We start from the raw sequence: 26,918 nt of genomic DNA on the forward strand, positions 1-26,918 counted from the left end.
ACATCACACTTAAATCCCAACCCCAAGGTGAGGAGCCATTGTCCAAAACAACAAAGTACTAGAAAAGGACTGACTGGGAAGCCATCAGAGAACATGTCAGAGATGTCCCATGAACCAATATCTTCTCTCTTCCTATTGAACAGTGTGCCAATGAGACAACTAAATAGTGCTAAGCTGGCACTGAAGCATATCTTTCCACACAAGTATTATAGCCAGCCCCACTCACTCCCATGGTTTACTACAGATTATGTAGATGTTTCTTAGACAATAGGACCATCCAGGTTGTCATTGATGGATGTACATCCAAGCAGTATAACATTAATGCGGAATTGCCTTAGGGGTCGATCCTTGGACCACTATTATTCCTGATATTTATTAACGACTTTCCTGATAATATTGTATCTGAGATGAATATATTTGCTGATGATACAATGTTTTATAACATGCATGAGGGAAGAACAGATGTACACAAATCTAAGAAAATGGCAGAATCGTTAGAAAATGATGTCCAGACCATAGTAGAATGGAGCTGCAAATCGATCGTAACATTTAATGCTAGTAAGAATAAGCTGCTCTCCTTTAACAATTACAAGGCGCCTCTCCAACCACCGATATCTATGACAAATAACACGCTACCTGAGAATTCTTCCTTCAAATTCCTCTACCCAACATTTGTGGGCAATATGAACAAATGCATTGAGACATTGCGAAAGCTGATGCAAACAAGGTGGGTTCCCTCTATTGAGCTAGAAGACTACTCACACCTGAGAGTATCCTGTACCTTTACAAAGCCATCAATCGTTCATGCATGGAGTATTGTTGCCACATCTGAACAGCTGCATTTAGCACTAGCCTCTCCCTCTTGGATAGGATCTAAAAAAAAAGTTTTCAATCTAAGCTCCAACCCCTGTCCCATTGATGCAATATTGCATCGCTGTGCCTGTTTTACAAATATTCTAATTAGTGTTGTACCGATTAATCGGAATCGGAATCGGAAATCGAAAAGATCGGTAGTTTTTAGGGGTATCGGAATCGGAAAAATTTGTGCCTAATTTCCGATTCCAAAACCGATTCTTTTAATATTTTATTATGTTAATTTTTCATTGCTGATCCCGTTGATAAATATTTATTCCTTTTAAACTATTAGTAAAACTAACCTCTATAGATCATGATAACATTAAAAGAAGATCTAAATTTAAACAAAATAAAACTTGAAACTTTGCGAAAATTCACTAGATAACCTTTAGAAGAATGCAGTTCATTTGCAAGGTATTGAAAAAATTGTTTAAATTTAAAGAAATATTTTGTCAAGAAAAATAATATCAAACATTATTGTTAATTAAATCAAAAGTAGAATATAATAGCGTTGGATTTTGTCCGGTTAGGTTTTTGTCAGCTCCCTTACTCGGCATTGGCAAATATGACAAGGAACGGCGAAATCAAAGTCTGGATAAAATAAATAAAGAGAAAACATTTAGAAATTTTTCAAATTGAAAAAGAAATTATATCTACATTTAAAAGTACCCCCACCCGCATTGAAATTCTACTTTTGAGCGATATTTGTGAACCCACTAAAAACAAAATTATTTTAGAATTTAGGATGGAGAGTTCGTAGCCCATATGAATTAATCTCTAATTAAATATGTATAAATTTTAAAGGAATCGGAATCGGGAATCGGATCGGTATCAGAAATTTTGAAAGGAATTGCTAATTGTATTGGAATTGGGAAAAAGTTTGGAATCGTCCGATCACTAATTTTAATGCAATATGCTCTGATAAACTCGTTGCACTTGTGCTGTTTGAATTTATATATTTCCAACAAACCTGCTTAGCAACAAAATCTCACCCCTTCACTGTTGAGGTTTCCAAAAGTCAGAAAGCTTTCTACTCTAATAGTTTCTTCTCTTGAACAGCTAGGCTTTCAAATTCCCTTCCTGCTACCTTCTTTCCTGGCTGTACTGATATGCAGAAGTTTAAATGTAACATAAACCAACATCTTGTTAATCTTTCCTAGGCATGGTCCCAAATAGTAGCCCCTTATGTGGCAATATGGTGCCGGAAAACTCGTCCCGGGGAAATTCATCTCCGGAAAACCCGTACCCAGAAAACTCGTACCCGGAAAACTCGTACCCAAAAAACTCCCCTCTTTTTACTAGGGAGGAAAACTGATCCCTTATTGAATAAATATCGATTGAAAACACATTTTATTACCGTTCTTGAAGGAGATATTGTTTTTAAAAGAGACTATGCACCCCCATAATATTTTAAAAAAATATTTTTAACTCTTGCTTAAAAAAATAAACGTGATTACGGAGTAAAGATTCGAAAAACGAAACCAAATATTTATTAAAAAAATACTCTAGTTTTAACACTTTTTGTGTCATTACGAAACAAAAATAAACAAAGAAAACACGTATTATCAAAGAAAGCAATGATTTTATTTAGAAGAATTAATTCAGTTTAAATAATTATTGTGTTATTACAAAAAAAAAAAAAAAAAGAAAACACGGTCTTATGTAATTTTGGTACCGCGCTGAAATAATAACGTTATTATTTTGAAAGCCATTCTTAACATCGGGAGGGGAGGGTATCGTTTAAAAGTCATTTCGGGGGCACTTGTGCAGTACTTAAAAATAAACAAATTTATTTTCTTTTGGAGGTGGGGGAGGCTCGTTTTAAAACTATATCTACCTCATTATTTTGTTTAATTTTCGGACATTTTTTGTTAAGAATTATTTACTAAGTAATGTCGAGTCTGACATTACTTGTTATTTCTTTTTAATTAAATAAACTCTTTACAATAAGTTTAAACACCAAAACTTACAAAACTAGGTAGAAAATGAACACTTCGAAAAATCAATTTTTTTTTTTTTAAACAATAAACATGTAAAAATATTTTTAAAAATATTATGGGATGTGCATTATTACCTAAAAATATACAAATTTATTTTCTTTTGGAGGGGGGGGGGGCTCGTTTTAAAACTATATCTACCTTAATATTTTCTTTAATTTTCTATTTTTGAGTAATTATCCTCCTAAGATGTGACCCTCTTATATCGGACATTTTTTGTTCATACTCGACATTACTTTTTTTTTTTTTTTTTTTTTTTAAAACTAAATAAACTCTTTTAAATAAGTTGAAAGACCAAAAACTTTCAAAGCTAGGTAGAAAACTAAAATTAATTTAATTTTTTTAAACAACAGTAAACAAGTAAAAATATTTTTTAAGAATATTATGGGATGTGTATTCTCTTTTAAAGACAATATCTTCTTCAAGAACGGTCATAAAATGTGTTTTCAATCGATATTTATTCAATACGGGACCAGTTTTCCTACCTAGCAAAAGGGGACAAGTTTTCTGGGGTCAAGTTTTCCGAGTACGAGTTTTCTGGAGACGAGTTTTCCGGGGACGAGTTTTCCTAAATTTGTGGCAATGTACCTTGTTAGGAGTAAATGTGAGTCAATAAAAAGAAAAAAAGAGACGGATCGAGCAGACAGAGCAATCATTGACACATGGCATGATGTTGTCAGATTACAATGTCACTGAATTGTTTGTGGAACACGATTTAGGAAAAGATTTGTAGGAGATCACAAAGAGTCTTATTCTGGGTGGCAGCAAAAGCAAATCAAAAAGTTTGTATCACAGAGAAAATGGATTCGAGGAGTTCTCATGGAGGTGACAAGAAAAGGCAAATGGCAGCTAAGATCATAGCAAAATGAAGTAGTTATAAAGTAATGAGAAACAATGATGTGATGACAACCATAGTAAAATTATTGTGCTTGAATAAAAAACAAATGTCCAAAAGAAAAAACAGAGAGACTTGCATCCATTGGTATGTGGTGAGAAAGCTTTTGCTTCCAGAGGCGAAGAGCATCAGGACACAAGCTTGCCCGCGCGCCCTCCGGGGCCCGGGTGACATGATCAAAGTGTAGTATCTGTTCCGGCAGATGCTGCACTTAAGATAATTTGTACCAGTCAATGGAGGGGAAACCCTCTATACTGGGACAATTATTATTTTTGGTAACCAGAGTGCCCCCTTTTTGTCTACTTTTAGGGGAGCTGGTTTTTACCTCACATTAAAAACGGCCTTGTGCCTAATTTGCTCAGTGGGGGAGCAAATAAATACCATCAGGACACAAGCAACTCAAGCACATGGCCAAGAATTTTATTGTAATGAACACAACTTCAGTTAAAATGCTGTAGAAGTCGTTTCTTATTTAAAAACATTTTTATAAACCACAGAATTCTTGCCATGCCATAATTTTGAACATTGATGAAACGCAATTTCAGTCTAATAATGAAGAAGGTCTGATCTGTACTTTTGTTCTTTGAATTACGTTGAATTCTGGATAAGAACCAATTTTTGTAATAAGCATAAAATATCAAGTAAAAATTTTATTTTTAATTGATCATTGAAAGCCAACTAATGATACAAATAAAAAATTGATTTCTTTTATATTTAATTAGTTTAGTGTTTAATCATTTATGCTGTGTTGAAATAAGCTTAAATTATTCTTAAAATGCTATTTATGACCGTTTGGTATATGGCCTGGTTGTTTATAAAAAAGGATTAGAGGTGGTTTAACAAAGGGTTTGAATCTTCGTAAAATGTTTGTAGGTATGTATGAATTGACAAGGAATGAATGTTTGTAAAATGTTTGTAGGTATGTATGAATTGACAAGAAATGAATGTTCGTAAACTGTTTGTAGGTATGTATGAATTGACAAGGAATGAATGTTTGTAAAATGTAACTTATCTTTTGGACGATGGAGAGGGTTAGGGTAGGCCGGTAATCCTTCTGTCGGTGATGCGTGTCCTGGCTTGTAACTGGAAGGCGAGTGACTTTTTTCATCAGCGCTAGCAGCCCGGTGTCTTCGTCTTCTTTCTCCCCATCTCTTCTTTGGTTTGTGTGAATTAGGCATCGTTTAGAATTGAAGGCGTTTGGCCCATAACATGAGAGCGTAGTCGGCTTCAGTTCACTGGTGCCTTATTTCTTTTTCTTCTTCATCTCTTTAGGTCGGGTGGGAGAATCCGTCCGTGCATTCACTGACGCAGCAGGGCAAAATCTTCCGTTGCCTCGTTCCGGTTCCCTCAAATCCCTCGTTTTTATAGTGGCAAACTGGCTCCCAGCGACTGTGATATTTGAGGTGTTAATTTTAGGCACGGAGCTCTGCCATTGGTCGATAATTATTTTGTGGTTATCTTATTTTTTTCTTCCCAAGCGGAAGCAATGCGTGGAGCCATGTGCAAAAGACGATTTTTCATTTTGTCTCTCATGGTGGATGCGTTAACATCCGGTTCGCTGCTAATTCTCATCATGTTCCCACACACATCGCCACCCGAAATAGCGGAGCTATTCCGAGAGTGTCTGTGAGGATTTTGGTCGATAGGGTTTGAAATCAAGTCAGGGGGAAGATTTGAGAGGACATGATAGAATCTTGTGGTCTCGTTGGATATGTTCCTCAGTTCGAATTGAGCCTCGCATATGGCGAACCATCCGTCCACAGCAGCAGGCATAAATCCTAGTATCTTTACAGAGACCACTGACACAGTATCTTCCATTGTGAAATTTGTGGGTTACACGTTTAGTGGTTGACAAAAATGTTTAATATCTTAGCAGATTGCCGTTCGTCCTGTTAATGTCATTAAACTTCTTTTTTTTTTGTGTGAAGGTTGGTGTTTGTATAATTGTTTGCCAATTCTTTTTTTAGTCACGTAAATTATTTGAGCAAAAAAAAAAAAAAAAATGGGTACTCTTAACTTCAGCAATAATATGTCTGTCCTTTTATTATTATTATTTATTTATTTTTGAAATGTGCGATTTCATCGTGGTCGGCGGGTTCACCATTTATAGTGGTCTAGTGTATAGAAGGAAATGCGTTTTCCTCTCGCATTCGGGTGTCACCATTTATGGCCTGAGTGTTTATATACGGGATTTAACAAAGGGTTTGAATCTTCGTAAAATGTTTGTAGGTATGTATGAATTGACAAGGAATGAATGTTTGTAAAATGTTTGTAGGTATGTATGAATTGACAAGGACTGAATGTTCGTAAACTGTTTGTAGGTATGTATGAATTGACAAGAAATGAATGTTCGTAAAATGTAACTTATCTTTTGGACGATGGAGAGGGTTAGGGTAGGCCGGTAATCCTTCTGTCGGTGATGCGTGTCCTGGCTTGTAACTGGAAGGCGAGTGACTTTTTTCATCAGCGCTAGCAGCCCGGCATCTTCGTCTTCTTTCTCCCCCTCTCTTCTTTGGTTTGTGTGAATTAGGCATTGTTTAGAATTGAAGGCATTTGGCCCATAACATGAGAGCGTAGTCGGCTTCAGTTCACTGGTGCCTTATTTCTTTTTCTTCTTCATCTCTTTAGGTCGGGTGGGAGAATCCGTCCGTGCATTCACTGACACAGCAGGGCGAAATCTCCCGTTGCCTCGTTCCGGTTCCCTCAAATCCCTCGTTTTTATAGTGGCAAACTGGCTCCCAGTGACTGTGATATTTGAGGTGTTAATTTTAGGCGCGGAGCTCTGCCATTATTCGATAATTATTTTGTGGTTATCTTATTTTTTTCTTCCCAGGCGGAAGCGATGCGTGGAGCCATGTGCAAAAGACGATTTTTCATTTTGTCTCTCATGGTGAATGCGTTAACATCCGGTTCGCTGCTAATTCTCATCAAGTTCCCACAGGTACAAGAGAAAATCCATTAATGGTGGCCCACGGCCACGAATTCAGAATAACGACATCTAAGTTAGATAATTCAATACTGCTAAAAGAGTCCGTGGAACCTCTATAGATAGTCGAAAATAGCTGACTGTGTTTTAAACCTGACAATTGAAAATTTATTGATGGCACCACGCTCTATAGCAGACATAAGGGGAAAATGAATAAAGATGTATCTGAGGTAATGGTGGAAACCTTAGAGAATTACTTCTAGTCTGTGGTGGAATTAGAAGGTAAATGGATGGTAACATTCAATGCTGCTAAGACTAAGCTTCTTTCCTTTAATAATTACAAAAATCTTTTCAACCACCGATTGCCATGACTAATGATACGCTACTTGAAAGCTCTTCGTTCAAACTCTTTAGCTCAACATTCAGACAATATGAATTGAGGACATTGCCAAGGTTGGCGTGAAGAAGGTGGGACTAAAAGCAATAATAAATGCTACTTTTCTACATATCTGGATGGGTTTTGTTTATGCTTTAAAGTATTTTCAAGCACTTTTATCTATTTTTTAAATCTTTAATTGCGTGTGTGTGGGTGTAAAAAATCTTCAGATTTCCCAGACAAAAAAAAAAAAAAAAAAAAAAAAAACGGTGCTAATGTACTTACTGATCCTCGTTATTTTTAAAATCGTATTTTCAACTTTAATTAAAGTTTTATGATATGTTTTTTTTTTTTATTCAATTGTAAGGTTAAAGTACAGAATAGGTACAAAACACCCTCCCCACCCCATGTTAAGAATACCTTTTTAAATAATAACGTTATTTCAGCACGGATCAATAAGTGCACTGCATGAGTACCAAAAAAACAAAAAAAGAAACAAAAACACACCAAGAGAAAAAACGCTAGCCGCTAAATCGCAAACGAAATCTCTAGATCTAGCGGAAAACCCACTAAATTGGCGACATTGTCTTTAACCGGTGTAAAACTTTTAAAGTTCCTTTTCTTTTGTGTGTGTTTTTTCATTAAGCTGCTTGCTTGTCCAGATGGTATTTAAATCGAACTTGATTAAGACTTAAAATTCGTACACAAAATAAACTGAAAGTGTTCCAACCTAAGCAGAAATAAAACGCAAACATTAAATAATAATAATAATTATATAAAAAAAAGAAGAAGAAAGCTTCAGTTTTCTATTTTGATTTCGTTTCGTTTTCTTCTAGTCCGCATTTTCAGTGTACCAATTTCTCTTTCCAATCCAGCATGGCGACCCCAGGAAAGAAGCGAGATGTTGAACAAATGGAAACACACTCTGATGACGATAGTGAATATGACGATGAAGATTCATCGAGTGGATGCGAAGATGAAGAGGATATTCTTACATCTGGGGTGAGTTCTTATTCGCTACCGCTAATTTTTAAAGTAAAAATGATGGCATTTTACGGAATGTGTCGTGGACTCACGTCGGCTTGTTGCTTCATTTTGTTTTAGGGGCATAGACTTTAAACCGGCAATATATTAAAATTTCAAGTAAAATAGAGTCGACAAATCGATTTTTAAAACATGTTTTAAGCAAAATCAATATTACGTACATAATTGTCCTGTCAAAAATCCCCAAAATTACGAAAATTCACCGAGTAGTTTAAAGTTAAAATTAACTTTTACGGAAAATTGGGTAAAATTGCATTTTTTTTATGCTATAAAGTAGACGATGAGAGTTCACACAAAGAGGATATAACTCGGAATGCGAAATTAATGGGTCCCGTCACTTAAAAAACACAATAGCAGTTGTTTTACTCGATGAATTTTCATATTTTTTGGATATATTACTATTTTCGACATGACAATTAAGTACGTAATATTGTTTTTGCTTAAAACGGCATATTTGAAAAAAAAAAAAAAAATCGATCTGTCGACTATATTATCAAATACCAAGTTCGTTTTATTCATTTATTTATATGCGTACTTACTTCGGTTCTTTATTATTTTTTAAATTAGCGTCAATTTCGAGAAATAGTTTTATTTGATTTAAGAGCCTAGATAAACCGTAGGATTACGGGGTAGTATCTGTTCTGATGCTATACTTAGTCAATTGGGGGCGGGGCGGGACCTTAAGGCAATTTTTATTTTTGCCTACTTCTAGAGTACCCCTTTTTGGAGAGCTGGTTTTCCCCCATATTGTATCACATTTTCCTTACGTGGAGGAAGCAAATAAATACCAATACTCCCCCCCCTTTCGTCTATAAATTTTAATTCTATAAAACTTTAATGTTAACAAAATTACCTTCTATACGCCAGTTTAAAAATTTCAAAATCACGCTCGAGTGTCGAAGACGTAAAACATGTTTTTTTTTTCTTCTAATTTAACTATAATCTCGTGTGTCGGTGTTATGCAGCATTGCAGCAGAGTGCACGTTATAATTTAAAAAGGTATTTTTTTTTTTTTTTTTAGATTAGGCTCACCCCACCTCCATAATTTTCTTTTAAATGACGACTTTTAAAGGTTTTGACTATGCTGAATACGGAAATCGCATTGAAATTTTGCAGAAATAAGTAGTTATCGAGATATAAAAAGTTGTGGTAAATGTTTCGTTTAGGTCCACCTCCGCAATTTTCTTTAAAATGACATTTTTTTTTGTGGGGGGGGGGGGGGGCATTGTCAATATCATAAAAGTGGATCATTCTCGAGGATGGGGGGGGGGGGAGTACTTGTTTTTTTTTCCTTCGTGTAAAATTCTGATTGCTTAGGGCGCGCACGCATGCGCGTAAAAAAATGGCCGCCAAAATTACCGTGCATAATGCATTTTTTTCTATCTTGATAACTACTTATCTCTGCAACATTTCAATGCGATTTTCGTATTCAGCATAGTCGAAAACCTTTAAATGTCGTCATTTTAAAGAAAATTGTGGAGGTGGACCTAAACGAAACATTCACCACGTGGGTACTGTGTACACATAGATTCGAAAAAGTTGTCAAACAAATATATAACAAATAAATGTTATCAAAGGCAAGATAAGTTACTTTTCTGCCAAACTGGATATATTTTTTGTTTTTATTCAATGTAACATATTTATTCAGCTCGAAAAACATACAGTGTTTACCGATGTATTCGAAAATTCAAGATGGCGTCTCACACCCTCTTTAACACCGTAAGTATGGAAAAAGTGTTATAAATAAAAAACCGGATAAAATACTGTTAAAAACTCGCTCAATATATGTTACCGTGACATAGGTTGACATATATTCGGCGGGTTTTTAATAGTATTTTGTATATATTTTTTAATTTATAACACCTTTTTCCTTACTTACGGTGTTAAAGAGGGTGTGAGACGCCATCTTGAATTTTCGAATACATCGGTAAACACTGTTTTTCGAGCTGAATAAATATGTTACATTGAATAAAAACACGAAAAATATATCCAGTTTGGTAGAAAAGTAACTTATCTTGCCTTTGATAGCATTTATTTGTTATATATTTGTTTTTTGACAACTTTTTATGTGTACAGTAATACAAACCCAATAACGTTATTATTTAAAAAGCTATTCTTAACATGGGGAGAGGAGGGTATTTTGTACCTATTCTGTACTTTAACCTTACAATTGAAAAAAAAAAAAAAAAGGTACTGGTCGCGGTAAGAGTTCCCTGCCGAACACCCTCCAAAAACAACGATGTCTCCCGTTTCTCGCGCAGCCGCAAAGGACATGTTTTAGTTGCCATAGTAACAACACTTTTTATCGACATTGTTTTACTGTTTAAAGACGGTACTACACATTTATTAATAATATCTCACTTTTAATCACTTTTATCGACTTTTTAAAACTTTTTTTTTTACTCTTTTTAAATGACAACGTTAATGTTTATGAATATTGAAATAAAACATTATGTTTATGAATATTGAAATAAAACATTACTACACATTTATTAATAATATCTTTTTTTTTTTTTTTTTTTTTTTTTTTTTTTTTTTTTTTACTGTTTTACTGTTTGTGTCACTTTTATCGACTTTTTCTTTTATGAAACTTATCGGCGGTTCTTGAAATTTACTTACCACAAAACTTGTCGGCGGTTCTTGAAATTTACTTACCACAAAATGATGATAGAATAATAAATTTACTTACGTTTAATCAATGTTATTTTCTTTTTTAAATAGCATTTTCTTTTTAAATGACGACGTTTTTACTGTTTATGAATATTAAAAGAAAAATAATTACTAAACATTTATTAATAAGAAAATGGGTGCTAGTGAGTGCACTTATGATCCGCGCTATATTTTAAATCGTATTTCTAAGCTTAAAGTTTAATGTTTTTTTATTCAATTGTAAGGTTAAAGTAGAGAATAGGTACAAAACACCCTCCCCGTGTTAAGAATGGCTTTTTAAATAATAACATTAAACTTTAAGCTTAGAAATACGATTTAAAATATAGCGCGGATCATAAGTGCACTAGCACCCATTTTCTTATTAATAAATGTTTAGTAATTATTTTTCTTTGGTATTATTATACAAACACCGTGACAGCGAATTAGTAAAATCTTTTACGTAGTATTCTGTTACGTTTCGGTGTGCTGAACACGAATCTGAAAACTGGGTTAGGGTTAGGGTACATTTTTTTCTACTAATTCGCTGTCACGGTATTTGTATAAATTTACCTTTTCTTTTAATATTCATAAACAGTAAAAACGTCGTCATTTAAAAAGAAAATGCTATTTAAAAAAGAAAATAACATTGATTAAACGTAAGTAAATTTATTCTATCATCATTTTGTGGTAAGTAAATTTCAAGAACCGTCGACAAGTTTTGTGGTAAGTAAATTTCAAGAACCGCCGATAAGTTTCATAAAAGAAAAAGTCGATAAAAGTGACACAAACAGTAAAACAGTAAAAAAAAAAAAAAGATATTAATAAATGTGTAGTAATGTTTTATTTCAATATTCATAAACATAATGTTTTATTTCAATATTCATAAACATAATGTTTTATTTTAATATTCATAAACATAATGTTTTATTTTAATATTCATAAACATAATGTTTTATTTCAATATTCATAAACATAATGTTTTATTTCAATATTCATAAACATAATGTTTTATTTCAATATTCATAAACATAATGTTTTATTTCAATATTCATAAACATAATGTTTTATTTCAATATTCATAAACATAATGTTTTATTTCAATATTCATAAACATAATGTTTTATTTCAATATTCATAAACATAATGTTTTATTTCAATATTCATAAACATAATGTTTTATTTCAATATTCATAAACATTAACGTTGTCATTTAAAAAGAGTAAAAAAAAAAGTTTTAAAAAGTCGATAAAAGTGATTAAAAGTGAGATATTATTAATAAATGTGTAGTGCTGTCTTTAAACAGTAAAACAATGTCGATAAAAAGTGTTGTTACTATGGCAACTAAAGCATGTCCTTTGCGGCTGCGCGAGAAACGGGAGACATCGTTGTTTTTGGAGGGTGTTCGGCAGGGAACTCTTACCGCGACCAGTACCAAAAAAAAAACCCATAAAACTTTAATTAAACTTGGAAATACGATTTAAAAAATAGCGCGGATCAGTAAGTGCATTAGCACCAAAAATACATTTACACTTTTAGGGGAACTTGGGCCTTGCGTAAACTTTTTTTTTTTTTTTATAATGACAGTTACCTGAAAACGCATGCGCAAAAGGTTTTCATTGGTTCATTTATCCATTGAATTTCTATCCCTTTCGTCTACTTATTTTATTATGTCTGTAATTTATTTCTTTGAAATTATATTAAATCAATTTTATTTTATTTCATTTGATATTAAATTTTTGTTTTATTTTATTTCGTGTTTTATATTTTCTTTTCTTTTATTTATAATTTTATTTTATTTTAAGTTTTCTCATTAGTATGTGTAAAAATTTGGTTCGTTGAGTATTTATGAAAAATTAATAAATATCTTCCTCTCCACCATCGTGGATTATTGTTTTGTTGACAACACCCTCCTCCTCTGAAATCTTATTTATTAAAAATAGGCTTTGTTCAAGTTCTGCATGCTTGTATTTACTTCCGTTTTTGTACTGACTGTTCTGCTGCTTAACTATGAATGTCCTAAAAAAGTCCCCTCTGATTAAGGTTTACCCATTAAAACATTTTCTGTTATTCTGAAAAACAAACTATCAAGACTTGTGGAAATTCCGTGGAATGCGAAATATATTTCATTAACAAATACGTTTTCATGAAGCTGATATTTTTCGGGATATTGCAAAAAATTAGTTTATTGAACAGAAAACCCAATAACAGACAGCAAGTATGAGTTTATTTACATTTCCACGAAAATAGTGTCCATTGTAGTTTAAATATAGAACTGACCCAAATGAGATAAATTAATAAATACTAATAAAAACTCAGAAAGTAATGTTGTGCTACATAGTTCAATGAAATCCTATTGTAAAAGACAATCTTTAATTTACTCATTCCGTCCAGCATCTCTTGGTAGACAATGTTTTTTTTTTTTTTTTTTTTTTTTTTTTTTGCACTATATTTTTTCGAATGGTCCTTTTTATATAACCTTTTACTGACTTTTTTGTCATATAGAACTGCTGCAGCTGCATGTCGAAATTACTACAATTTCCTTTCTCACACTATTACAAATATTCTTATATATTCGAAAACAAGGCTATATCAAAGGGAGATCACTCTCATATTCTCATCTAAGGTTGCCAATTTTTGCTATTTTTGAAGCAGTTTGGCTTCCAAAAATTGTATTTGGCCTTTTTCAAAGTATATCGTAATGACTAATGAAGGAACAAGCAGAATATTATATATATATATATGTTAAAAGTAATTTTTTTAAAGACAATGTGCCGAATTTGGGTATGAGACAAAATTTTGCTAAATATATTACCTAGTGGTAATTATATAGACTGGTTAGTTAAACAAATGGATTACACTAAGCAAGATACTATTTTGCACTGAAGTCAGCATGAAAAAGGGTCATTTAAAAGAGCTTTTTGCTTAAATAAAAAAGACACATTATCCAAGACACTACGCTAGAACAAAAAAAAACAAGATGGCAATTAGTGACCACGTTAGGCCTTCGAAATCACTTCAAAATAAAAAATTAAACAGAAATACAGCTAATAAAGTATACATTGAAGTTGAACATAGAATTTTCATCTGATTGTTGACAGAATTTTTTTTTTTTTTTTTTTTTACATCTTTTTCAATTTTTTGACTTTACTGCAAAATCTCCAAAAAGTTTATCCAGAATGATGCTGAAGAGGTCTTACTCAGTGATGGGGATATGATGAAGTAGCAATACACATGAAAAAATTTAAATGGCTTAAAATATTTCAATATTGGTATATATAGAAAAAGATTGATAAGCTAAGAAAGACTCTTTTTAAATTTTTAAAATCCAATGAAAATCAAGGAAGTTATGACTATTTTTATGCCTTGCATGTTTGGATATTTTTCCCTCTTTAAGACCATATGCGTTTTGTCACATTTTTTGCACTACTTTTTCAGTAAAAATGCTATATCTTTGTTAAAACACAAGACTAAGCAATGAAATTTGCCATATAAGTATTTTTGTGCAAGGAATCTGAATATGCTGCTGAAAATCTCCAGAAATGAAAGGTTTCCAAATAATCTGCAGTAAATTCACATAAATATGCTGCGATTGCTTAAAATTCCATGTATTCATTAAAAGAAAAGAAGTTAGAGAACTCAAAGTTTAGTTGTAATGCATGTGCCAAAAACTGAAATCGAAATCTAGGATTGGTTAAAAATGAATATATTGCAATATTTCTTTGGTATTATTGTAGATTAATACTTTCTGCTACCCCTCCCCATCTGACCACCTCTCCAAAATATGTGATTCTACCTTTATAGACAATTGCATGCGAACAACTTGAAAAACTTTAATAAAAGATAAACAAAAATTATTTTAGAATTTAATGTAAAATCATTTCCCATTTTGAATCATTCGAGCGCTTTAGGGCAGTTACCCCCCTCCCTTTTCCTATGATAGATAAATCCTGGGTGTTCTTTTTTTGTTTGTTTGTTTTCTAAAAGGCGATTATGCATGGTTTTAAGAGGGTCTTTGTGCAATTATGAGAAGGTAGGGAGGTTGCCACTCTGACTTTGGGTTAATGATAGGGCTAAGGAAAATTGTGTGAACATCCTGAAGACTTGATAGAAACAAAACAAAAACAATTTTAGAATTTAGAGTGGGAGGTTGGTTTCACATAAATGTAAAATAATTCACCATTTCAAGACGATCCTAGCATTTTAGGACAGTTGACCAATTTATTTATTTTTTTTTTTTGGGGGGGGGGAGATTAATCGTGCACTTTTTCTTCAAACGTTTTTATGCTTTTTTTTTTACGTTTATATAAGCTCGCAGGGGAAGTTTGTTTAGTGGGGAGCTCTGCCACTTGTACTTAGCGTTATTAAGGCTAAAGGTTTTAGGAGGAGGCTTGCCACTCATACCTAGGATTAGACATAGAATTAAGCATTTTTTTTTTTAAGAGGGTGTTTGATACCCATTGTGAAACTTTACAAGAATTATGACAAAGTGGTGATGCCTATGTAAAAAAAAAAAAAAAAAAAAAAAAAAAATACAATTATCAAACTCTGTTTATCTTTTACACATTTCTTTCTAAACAACTATATATATATATATATATAATGTTATTTGTTTTTGTTTTTGCAATATGTTTTGAATGAATTCAATTATTTACGAAAGTGCATTTTATCCTAAATGCGAGTTAAGAATAATTTTCCCTTTAACCAATTTTGGTACCCCCACATGGGGAGCGACATATATATTATTTTTAAAATATAATTATCCACTGACATGTGTTTCGTCATCTACGACTCATCAGAGTGGCTGAATCTAGCGAGATTTAAAATCGGGACCCCATAGTAATGAGTCTAAACTCTTTATCCACTCGCTCATCTCGCAGGACTGCTTGGATATATCGCGATTTATTTAGATGTTATTTGTTTATTATATATGTGTGTGTGTGTGTGTGTATGTATTTTTTAATTTTAACTACCGGGCATTTCAACAAAATGAAAAAGGGATAAAAAACAGATATACAAATAAATGTTACCAAAAGCAAGGTAAGTTACTCTTCTACCTAACTGGATAATTTTCTTTTGTGTTTTAACTTATTCGACGGTGGTTTTTATGGAAATAAATAGCCGGTGTAAAAAACACCACATTAGAATTAAAGAAAATGCGAAAACCCTACAAATCCCTGTACAACGCTATTAGTTTTGAGCACTATCTTCTGGTCTTGTATTGCCTAATAATGTATGTTCCTGGAACTATCAGATATAATTCTTAGAATAAAGAATTTATTTTGAATGTTCTTATATTTTCAAAAACCATATAACAATGCTTTGCAAACAGATTTTTTATTTTCTTTTTTTTTTTTAAACAGACAGTGGAAGTTGATTTTGAAGCGATGCCTCCGAGTGACAATGATTTTGATGGCATACGATCTTTGCTTTATCAGGTAACAAAGAAAATCTTCCATTTTTCTTTTTTTACTTTTTCACATGCACAACGATTCTCCACTAAATTTCTGACTGGAAATGATTTTTATAAATAAATGATCATAGCATAATTACCGATGTCTCTCAAGTTTTGGATATGCACTTAAACCATATCTGGTGATGAGGCCTCAATTCGGAAACTTTGGGGAGTCACATTTTGGTTGCCAACATATTTGAGGAAGTGACATCATAGACAGAAAGTGATGCATGACTAGTAAGCCAGATACATTCTTTTAAGTATTCAACTTCGACTAGAACAGATGTGTTTTGAAGGTTTGCTCCTTCTCCCTGGTATAGTGTAAGTGGGAGAGAAGACTGATGAATTATGTAACACTTAATGTATAAAAAGCCAAAAGAATTATTAAATCCAAAATGTGAGTTGTTATTGTTTACTGGTAGTTAACATGTACACAACCAATTATACTCACAACATAGTAAATAAACACATAACTAAACTTATATAATTAAACACATAACTAAACTTATATAATTAAACACATAACTAAACTTATATAATTAAACACATAACTAAACTTATATAATTAAACACATAACTAAACTTATATAATTAAACACATAACTAAACTTATATAATTAAACACATAACTAAACAAATAAACATATTAACTAAACACATAATCTATGCAGGATAACCTCCAAAAATGTCACCAGGAAATCATTAATAAAATTCACAATCCTATTAACCATTCCATGTGCCCATCTCTAAGATGATTAGAAAATAACTACTTATAATGTCTACTATTTTTCAAGGTTTATACATTATTGCTCAATAACAAATAGAGATATTTATATTAATAATTACATATACAGACATGTACAGGCTCTGTGTATATATATATATATAATGCTCCCTATCTTGGGTTGAGTATATTGGGAAGTGATATACAAACTGCCATTAGTGTATTAAATGACGCTCTTTGTGTAAACAAATGGACAATGTCAAAACATTGTTAATTCATTACCCACACAGCATCAGCCGTACAGTGTAATGGTGAGAAGCCTTGACTGTCATTTGGGTGGTCGGATTTCGATCCTGGCTTGAGGCAGTTGCCTGTCTAACTGCACTGATGAGCTGTGAAACAGCGAAACAGTACTGTATGTGGATGACTATATATATATATATTTATTTAAAGTTGTAATGCAAATATTAATATTTACAAATTTAATACTATCCTTAAAAAAAAAAAAAAAAAAGCTCAGTATTAGAGATAAAGCATTAACACATGTAAAGATTTGGAATTAAAGGTTGGAAATGCCCCATTAAAACCTTTTAATTTAAAATCTTTACATAACTTAATGAAAATACCTTTTACTTGAAGTATCAAATTTTTTTGTACCGCTATACTATAATAGTGAAAATCAGAAAACAAAAAAATCAATTGAAAGACAAAATAATGTTATCTACTGACCTTTTGTGTCAATTTCAACTAAAAGCAATGATATCTACTAAATTATCATGTCAGAAGTGCTTAAATATTACAATATTATTTAAAAAGAAACACAAGTTATCGATCTTTATTGTAAAAATCCACTGCCATATTTCTTTGGGAAGATGTAACATAACAAGGGAAGTAATTCAGTTATGCTAAAACCAAGGCAAAATGCACAATTTATAAAAAACATGACAATAGTTACACACTATTTACCTCCCTTTGGAATTCTTCTTTTTTTTTTTTTTTTTTTTTTTTTTTAGCCAAACATTTTATTTTCACTAATTTTCATCAAAAAATGTTTTCTTTAATTATTTTTTCTACCTTATTATTTTTCATATTTTTTGGACATACTCATGACTGTAACATGATAATTAAATAGCGATTATTGTTTACCTTAAAATTCAGTATAAAAAATTTTGAATTTCGCTATTATAGTGTATTTGAACCTATCTTTTTTCAAGAGGAAATACATGTTTTTCTTGACTCTATAATTAGTCTTTTATGGGGGAAAAAAATATATCAATAAAATTTTGATATTTTTGTTTTTAGTCTTTTTTTTTTCCTGCTTCATATTTATTTTTTTTCGTTTTAGTGAAGAGTTAAAGTTGGACAATTTTTATGAACTCTTGACACTTAAAAGCAATGAATTTGTTTCAACTTTGACCCTGCAACTTTTCTCATTTTATTATCCTTTAATTATAATTGCTACTAATTTATTTTATTTTTTATTTCAGTTATTCCTGAAAGCCAATATAAATCTTAGTCAATTGACGGAAACCATAATTTCACAGAACTATGTTGGCTGTGTCATTAAGGTAAAATAAAACATTTCTTGTAAAAAAAGTTGTAGTTTACTTGAAGTATACTATGTAACATGTTGACATTTTAAGTGATGCCAAAGTAATTTTAGTTGAAGACAATGTTTGATATGAGGCAAAAGTAAATAGATAAAATGACAATAGTGAAGAAATCAATAATTTTCAATCATTTATTTTTATATATATATATATAAAAGCGAAAATGTATGTATGTATTTATGTACGCTTTTCCTCGATGTTCACAAAAGGCTTCTTTCAGAGAAGCGCTCGCTCGGTTCACAACTTCTTAAAACTTTTTATATCATCTATAAATTGTAATATCTCACAGTTAACCACGGAGCTCGCCTGTCTATTTAATTTTATTGACTTTCAACCGTTAATTATTCGACATTTCCCACATCGGCACGCGTTACATTCGGTTTTCGGTATAAAAAAAAGCGAAACTCAACTCTAATCACTGGCCGAAAGCCAGTGGTCTCTAGAGAGCTAAGTAACGTTTGGTTAATGTCGACTTCGTCATATCAGACGGTAGCTTTCGAGACGAGACGCTCCCCCTAATAAACAGGGAGCGGGTTTTTAAAAACAAACAAACCGATTTGTTGACCTCATTAAAAACTGTCCTGCACAAAATGCTAACTGCTGAATAGCTATCGCCGTCACGTCAATCAAAAACGCGCACCTGTTTTTTTTTTCACACTTTACTATTTTCCAACTGCACGTTGTCAAGGCTTCGTTTTTTTTTCATGGGCACCTGTTTTTTTTTCACATTTCGGGGTTTTGTTCACACACATCTACAAACACCCGGGCAATGCCAGGTACCCCTCGCTAGTATATATATAAATAAAAGTGAGAATGTGTATGTTTTTTAACTATTGCAATATATTTTTGTATTTTAATTTTTGCTTCCTAAGCGGTGAAGAGAGAAATTTCCTCCTTTTTTTTTTTAATGAGACATTTTTATTTTATTATTTTTATTTATTAAATATTTAAATATATTTTAAATATTTGTATGTGCATAAAATTTTATCCATGGATATGTGTTTCTGGGTTTAACCTGTTATGAGCGTGGATCAACCATCAACAAGGATGGAACTCACAACACTATCAGCTGTCTAGAGTCTTACCAATGAGCTACGAAGCCTTGTTAGATTTTATGCATAGTTTTTTATGTTTAAGATACAGTCGACAGATCGATCTTTTTAAAAATATATTGCTCCAAGCAAAAACAATATTACGTACTTAATTTTCATCTCGAAAATAGTAATATATCCAAAAATTACGAAAAATCATCAAGTAGAAATTTATTTCAAGTTAAAAGTAATTTTTACAGAAAATTGAGTAAGATCATATTTTTCTTAGATGTTATAAAGTAGGCTAGAAACAGGGGACATAACTCCGAAAACTATTTTAGATTACTTGCATCATGGCTGCTATATTTGTTGTCTATAGTGATAGACTTTTACTAAAAACACAGTAGCAGTTGTTCTACTCAATGAATTTTCGTAATTTTTAAATATACAGTAGAATCCCGGGATACTGTAGCCCTAGAATGTTTTTCAGGTTATGATGTGGAATACAATGTTTTTCCGGACCCTGCCTTATGGTGTAATTGATAATGTTATTTGATTATACACATGTGTATTACATTCTGTACTGTATTTTTTGACTAATTTTTAATGCTGTATCCCGGGGTTCGATTGTATTCCTATTTTCGACATAATTAAGTACATAATATTGTTTTGGCTTAAAACAGTATATTTAAAAAATTAATTTGTTGACTACAGCTTAACAAGCACTGTTTTTTTTATTCACTTTAAATATATGATCTATTATTTTTTTTGGTGAAATACGAGCAATTCTTTTTTTTTTTAATCATGAAACAGGGGGTGATGCAAAAAATGAAAATAGAAAGGGAGGTAATTTCTCTTACTTATGAAGTGAAAATTTAAATACAAAAAATAACATAGTTAAAAAAAAAAAAGCTTCTTATATTTCGTTTAAAAATAACAGCCAATCTTCTATTTAAATCGCTAAAAAAGTGTGCATAAAATATAACAAATCTTTGTAGCTCATTAGTAATATGCTAGACTGCTGATAGTGTTGTTGTTAGTTTGATTCCTTGTTGACAGTTAATCCATGCTGGTTTAACCCAGAAACACATGTCCATAGATAAATTTTATGCATGTAAATATATATAAAATATATTTAAATAAAATATTTAAATATTTAATAAATAACAATAATAAAATTAAAATTGAAAGGTTTACAAAGAAAACTGACTATACTCATGAAAGTATCTCTGTAATAAAAATAAGTTGGCATCCTTTCTCAACCCTACAATTCCCTAAGCTTTCTCTATGACACAAAATGTCATTTAGTGGTAAGACCCTAATTTGGGAGCTTTGGAAAATGTGTAGTTGTTCCTTACTTGCCGTTACTCCCAATTGTGTTCTGATCTGTGATGGTAGTACTTATCAGGATCCTATGGATAATGCCTATTTAACAAATTAATAAACCATTTGAATAAAAACACATTCACAAGCTCTCCTTTATGGTCAGGGTCCAAGTCTCAAGCCTAACACGATCAACCAAACTTCAACCCCTGTCATATCATCGCAATGTTGCATCCCTGTGTCTGTTTTCCAAGTACTTAAATGGAATGTGCTCAAATGAACTTGTAGCTTTTGTGTTCCCTCAATGTAAATGTCCGACAGACCTAACAACCTATAGAATGCTACCCCTTGGTTGTAGATATCCCTAGATGTTGAAAAGACTTCCATTCTAATAGTTTTTTTTTTTTTAAATTTGAACTGCTAGGTTTTGGAATTCCCTTTCTGTTTCCTGCTTCCTTCATTTGCCTTGTTAATGGTGAAGAGCAAAAAAAAAAAAAAAAAAGATACAATGATAAATGTGAGGAAATTAAGAACTTGAAACATAAAATTTTTTACCAAAATAACCTGATTCAACCTGAAAAAAATTGATATATTGTAAGCCAACTATAAAGTTAACTAATAAACTTGATTTTAAATGTTGCTGAATGCAACATGTTGCATATTTTTTTTATATCATGCACATGAAACGTATTGAAAATGGTGTATTACCCCTCCCCCCCTGAAACTCTAACATGGCACACTGAGTTTACAGGTCGTTCCCTCTCCCCTCTCGTCAAGTTCAGCTGTTCCTGTTAGAAGTGGTGACAACATGGTAGTATCAGAGGTAACCACCTAACAGGGTTCAGATGAAAATCCAAGAGGAGTCAGCATCAAGATCCGTCATTTCTGCATATAGCAAGAAAAGACATGTTGGGTGTAAAACCACCAAAAAGCTTTGTATTAATGAGTCGCCCCTTATCAAGGCTAAAAGGCCACTCAAGGATAAGGGTTAATAAGATTGTCAGTTGAACAGAGAGACAACATCTTGGAGTTGTAACAATGGTTGAATCTGAGCAGAATACTGTTTGAAAAAACATGAATAAATACAAAAATTATAAATTTCAAACAAGTAAAATATTTGTTTATTTTCTTAAAATTGCGTTGTAATTTGGCTTTCAAGTGCACTTGATGCATATTTTATACAAAAAATATTTTGATTTTTGAATATTTACCTGGGATCTGTATTTAATTTGTTTCTATTAGCAATGTGAAGTTCCTGAAGAAGATGAGAGTGATGACGACATAGAAGAAGATCCTGTGTTTGGTGTCATGTCTGTTATTAACATAATGGAAAAAAAGGTGAGCCATCCCCCCACATTTTTTTCTATTGTATTTTTTTGTAATTTATACAAATCTATTTTATAATTCTGCGTCTGTCCCTTAGCATACCCTTAACACCGTCATTATCAGCATCCTTATTCAAAGTCATGAAACTCGTCCAAACTTGATGCAGTATTAATGCTTTTTTTTTATACGTCTAACAAGAAGCAGATGACAACTGATTTTGTTTTACCCAATTTATTTCACTTACAAACTTTTATCTAAGAAAGTTATTGATCAGATTTTGTAGAGCAAAAATATTTAAAAACAACAAAACGCAAAACTAAAGTAATGTGAAAATGTTTATGGATTATGGTTGGTATTTATCTCCCTCTCACGACAGGAAGATGTGACACAAGGGTTGGGAAAGTGGGATTGAAGAGCCAACACCCTAGAAAAAGAACACTCTGGCCTGCAAAAAATGCCTGGGCAGTCTTTTCTACATTCCCTAATAGAGATACCTAAGGCAATTAACAATAAACTAACCTCTTTCCAAAGAGAAAAGGTAATGCCTGGAAAGGATAACCTCCTAGAACTGCACAAGACCAGCAACAGTCAACATTTCAATAATCGCTCAGATTCTATTGACTTTGGGGCTGAGTGGGGGAAAAGTTCCTTGATATGGATGTCAGATAAAAATGTGGGTTATCATTACGGTTACTGACAAATTATTGGTATTTCGACAAATGGGGGGATTGGACCTAGTAATTCACTCTCGTTCATTTGTTTGCACTTTTCTCAATGACCACTCCTTGAATTTTTTTTACAATTTTGCACAAACATTAGTCATGGTAAAAGTAAATTTTTACCAGAACGGATTTTCTGGGATAACGCTGGTTGTCCTCCTAAGGGGCATTATAAGGGTTAAATTGCCCAGATCATCCGTTTCTTTGTTCACACTTATTTTTATGATTTTGTACAAACATTAGTCATGGTGAAAGTAAATTTTTGCCAGAACTGATTTTCCGGGATAACGCTGGTTGCGCCCCTAAGGGGCATTATAGGGGTTAAATTGCCCCCCAGATCATTCATCTGTTCATTTGCTTGCATGTTTTTCAATAAGCATGCCTTGAATTTGTTTTGAAATTTTGCACAAACATTAGTCATGGTGGAAGTAAATTTTTCATTTGTGGAGGGGGCCTCCACATGCTGAGCTTGTTTTAAAGGAAATACTGTTAGAAAATTAGTTAAAACCAATTTATTTTGATTTACCTGCTTATTTGTGATGTGTGTTAAAAAACTTTTTAATGAGATATAAGCGTTTTGAATTGGCATAAATATTGGTTCTGTGCAAAGTAGTCATTTTCTTTGACCTTTTGTTTACATTATGAATCTTCCTGTGACTGAAGAAAATGGCTACTTTGCTCAGAACCCAGATTATAAATGTATTTCAACATAAGTACGCTGTAAATAAGTAGAGTAAAGCAAAATAAATTGACAAATTTCGCAACAGTATTTTCTTTAAAATAATTTATGTTGGTAATTATGATGATGGTCAAACATGTTGCATATTTTTTTTTTTTATATCATGCACATGAAACGTATTGAAAATGGTGTATTACCCCCCCCCCCCCTCTGCCCTGAAACTCTAACATGGCACACTGAGTTTACAGGTCGTTCCCCCTCCCCTCTCGTCAAGTTCAGCTGTTACTGTTAGAAGTGGTGACAACATGGTAGTATCAGAGGTAACCACCTAACAGGGTTCAGATGAAAATCCAAGAGGAGTCAGCATCAAGATCTGTCATTTCTGCATATAGCAAGAAAAGACATGTCGGGTGTAAAACCGCAAAAAAGCTCTGTATTAGTGAGTCGCCCCTTATCAAGGCTAAAAGGCCACTCAAGGATAAGGGTTAATAAGATTGTCAGTTGAACAGAGAGAAACATCTTGGAGTTGTAACAATGGTTGAATCTGCGCAGAATATTATTTGAAAAAAAGACGTTTCAACAAAAATTTAACGTTGGATTTGAAAACAACCATGTTGTAATCAGCTTGAAAGTAGCACTGTGGTATCGTGTTCTATTTTCTGGAAAGAAACTTTTCTAATAGAAAATTTCATCTAGTATTAGGTATGCAGAGGGAAAAAGTAAAATGTAGATGAATTTTTGTTAATGTTTTGCAGGGGAAAACCATAGATTGGAGCTCAGTCGAGCACTACCATGAAAATAACCATAGAGTAGAGAAAGACTGGCAACTATTTTCCTGTGAGAAAGACTGTAGGGGAGAGAAGACGACATCCCTCACTAGATTTCGAAGTCAGATTTTATGTTCTGTCAAGGCAAGAAAATATGCTCCTCCTCAGATGTGGCAACAAAAATATTTTATTTTATTTTTTTTTTTTAACTCGCCTTCACCCCAAACAAGGCATATTACCACTTGAATGTAAAGGGCTACTATTAATAATTGGAATAATGCCTAAGAAAGATTAAGATGTTGATTTATATTGCATTTAATCTTCTGCATATCATTTTGGGAAGCAGGTGGTCGGAAAGCTGTTCTAAGGAAGAAGCTATTAGAATAGAAAACTTTCTAACATTTAGGGACCTCAACAGTGAAGGGGTGTGATTTTGTTGCTAAGCGAGTTTGTCAGGTATATGTACGTCGAGAGGGCACAAGGGCAATGAGTTCATCAGAGCACATTCCATTAAAATACTTGTAAAACAGGCACAAGGATGCAACATTGCGGTGATGGGACAGGGGTTGGAGCCTAGTTAGGATGTATTTGACTTTTATACTGGTAAAGGATGGCATTAGCAAAGAGATACTTTTTGAAACGGTAGAATGATCCAAGTATTTTTCCAGTAACCTTAGCAATAGATTTGATGCAAGTCTTCCAGTTCAGGTCTGAAGTGAAGGTCAGTCCTCTTGAGGGAGGATCTGATCATTGGTGGTGAAAGGAGAGAAGTTTTTTTTAAGATGTATTAAAAGTAACCAGCCATCATTTTTTTTTTTTTTTTTTTTCCCATTTCACAATGTGCTTCAGGTCAGAAGAGATAAAATCAAAAATATTGATTATTAATGCTCTTAGAAGTGTTGCTATAGGTGCAAGAATGTGAAACCTTTGCTTTTTCTTTGAATTCAGAATAAACGCTTTTATTTTTATTTAACTGAGTTTGCACAGATTTGGAAAGGCCTTGAATTTTGAGTTTTGTCTTGAAAAGGCCTTATTTTTATCATCTTGAAGAGGCACTGAAAAAATGGAAAATGTCTTGAAAATCATATTCTTGATGTCCAATAAAAATTTGTGTTGGAATATTTAAAATAAATTCGAAATAAATACTACTAAAATAATTTTTAAATTCTAATTAAAATATTATGGAAATATTTTAAAAATAAAATCCAAATAAATATATTCTGAAATTGCATTATATTATTTCCAGTGTTGTCAGTATAATAGTTATGTCCCTTTATCACGAAACTACCCAATGTTCCTATTTACTTGCCTTCCTATGAGGGCAGAATTAGACACAAGGTCGATTTTTAATGTGGGGAAAACCAACTACTCAAAAAGGGGCACGCTGGATAGAAACAAAAATAAAAATTGTTTCAGTCATGAGGGATTTCTCCTTCACTGATCGAGGACAGAAAAGGTGAATTGTAGTATCAGAACAGATGCTACACTTTGTTCCTAGCCAAAAGGCCAAGTGTAAGATCCATATACTTTATGGATGTAGCTGAAATGAAATTTAAAATCGAAATAAATACTGTTAAAATATTTTTTACATATTAATTAAAATATTAATTTTGTGGTTTATTATATAATTTTTTATATATCAAATTTTGTTTTCTAAATTTGAAACATTGAAAATCTGTATGGACCCTGTTTGACTAAAAATTAATTTTTACCAAATCGCTAGATCTTCATATCCTATATTTTATTTTTTTGAGGCTGTATAATTTAGAGGGGCGGGGGGGGGGTAAAAAGTAGGCATAATCCCTTTCCTATTTCCCCCTCCTGTTGGGAAATGTACCTCGATTTCATTTTATTTTTTTTTATATTGGCTGCTCACATATTTGATAGGTAGTTGTGTCATCTGATCTGCATAAATGTCAATAAGTGATCTGATTTAGGGAATAATTGATCAGGAATAGAGTTGAGCCAAGAATGGATACTTGAAACACACTGTCATTGATATGGGTCTCAGATCTTCCCATTAACAACTAAACCTATCAGAGCAAGGATCTGATGCTAAGACATTGTGAGATATATATTATTCCTTAATTGGAATTCATTTTTGAGATGAGCATTATATATATTAATTTATTTTTATTTCGGACTATTATTCTCATTTTTATTAGTTGTTAATATTAGTTGTTACCACCTTACGAAGGCCAGAGGAATAGTTGGCCGAAACGTTGTGAATAAACAAACCAATAAAAGATGAAAAACAGCAACTAATAAAGATGAGAATAATAGTCCGAAATAAAAATAAATTAATACATTGCGAGATATTCAATAGCTAGCAAGCTTGTGAAGCAAACAATTGTGCAAAACCCAATCAAAGGTTTACTTTTGTATGCCATCTATAAGAAAATTCTGCATATCTTTTCACAAATCTAAATTGAAAAATAGATGCGAAAGATGTATGAACCCATTTTCCCTTTTTAAAAATAATGAATTTCTCTTCACCATTGTGTACTATTAAGTGCTCGATACTTTGCATAATGCACATCGTTTT

The 26,918-nt window shown here is 32.4% G+C and overlaps 1 protein-coding gene across 1 annotated transcript in view; it reads left to right on the forward strand.

The window, feature by feature from the left end:
• Positions 1-7,692: 7,692 nt before the first annotated feature.
• LOC145283666 (protein BCCIP homolog) overlaps positions 7,693-26,918 on the forward strand; it is a 34,501-nt gene continuing 15,275 nt past the window's right edge. Inside the window, exons 1-4 of the mRNA XM_080132673.1 lie at positions 7,693-8,051; positions 16,103-16,177; positions 18,406-18,486; positions 22,125-22,220. Of these exons, the coding sequence (XP_079988799.1) occupies positions 7,926-8,051; positions 16,103-16,177; positions 18,406-18,486; positions 22,125-22,220 (378 nt within the window). The 5' untranslated portion in view covers positions 7,693-7,925. The remainder of the gene's footprint in view (positions 8,052-16,102; positions 16,178-18,405; positions 18,487-22,124; positions 22,221-26,918) is intronic.

The sequence above is a fragment of the Euprymna scolopes genome, chromosome 8 (assembly GCF_053919585.1).
Source record: "Euprymna scolopes isolate OS-2025 chromosome 8, ASM5391958v1, whole genome shotgun sequence".
NCBI lineage: Eukaryota > Metazoa > Mollusca > Cephalopoda > Sepiida > Sepiolidae > Euprymna > Euprymna scolopes.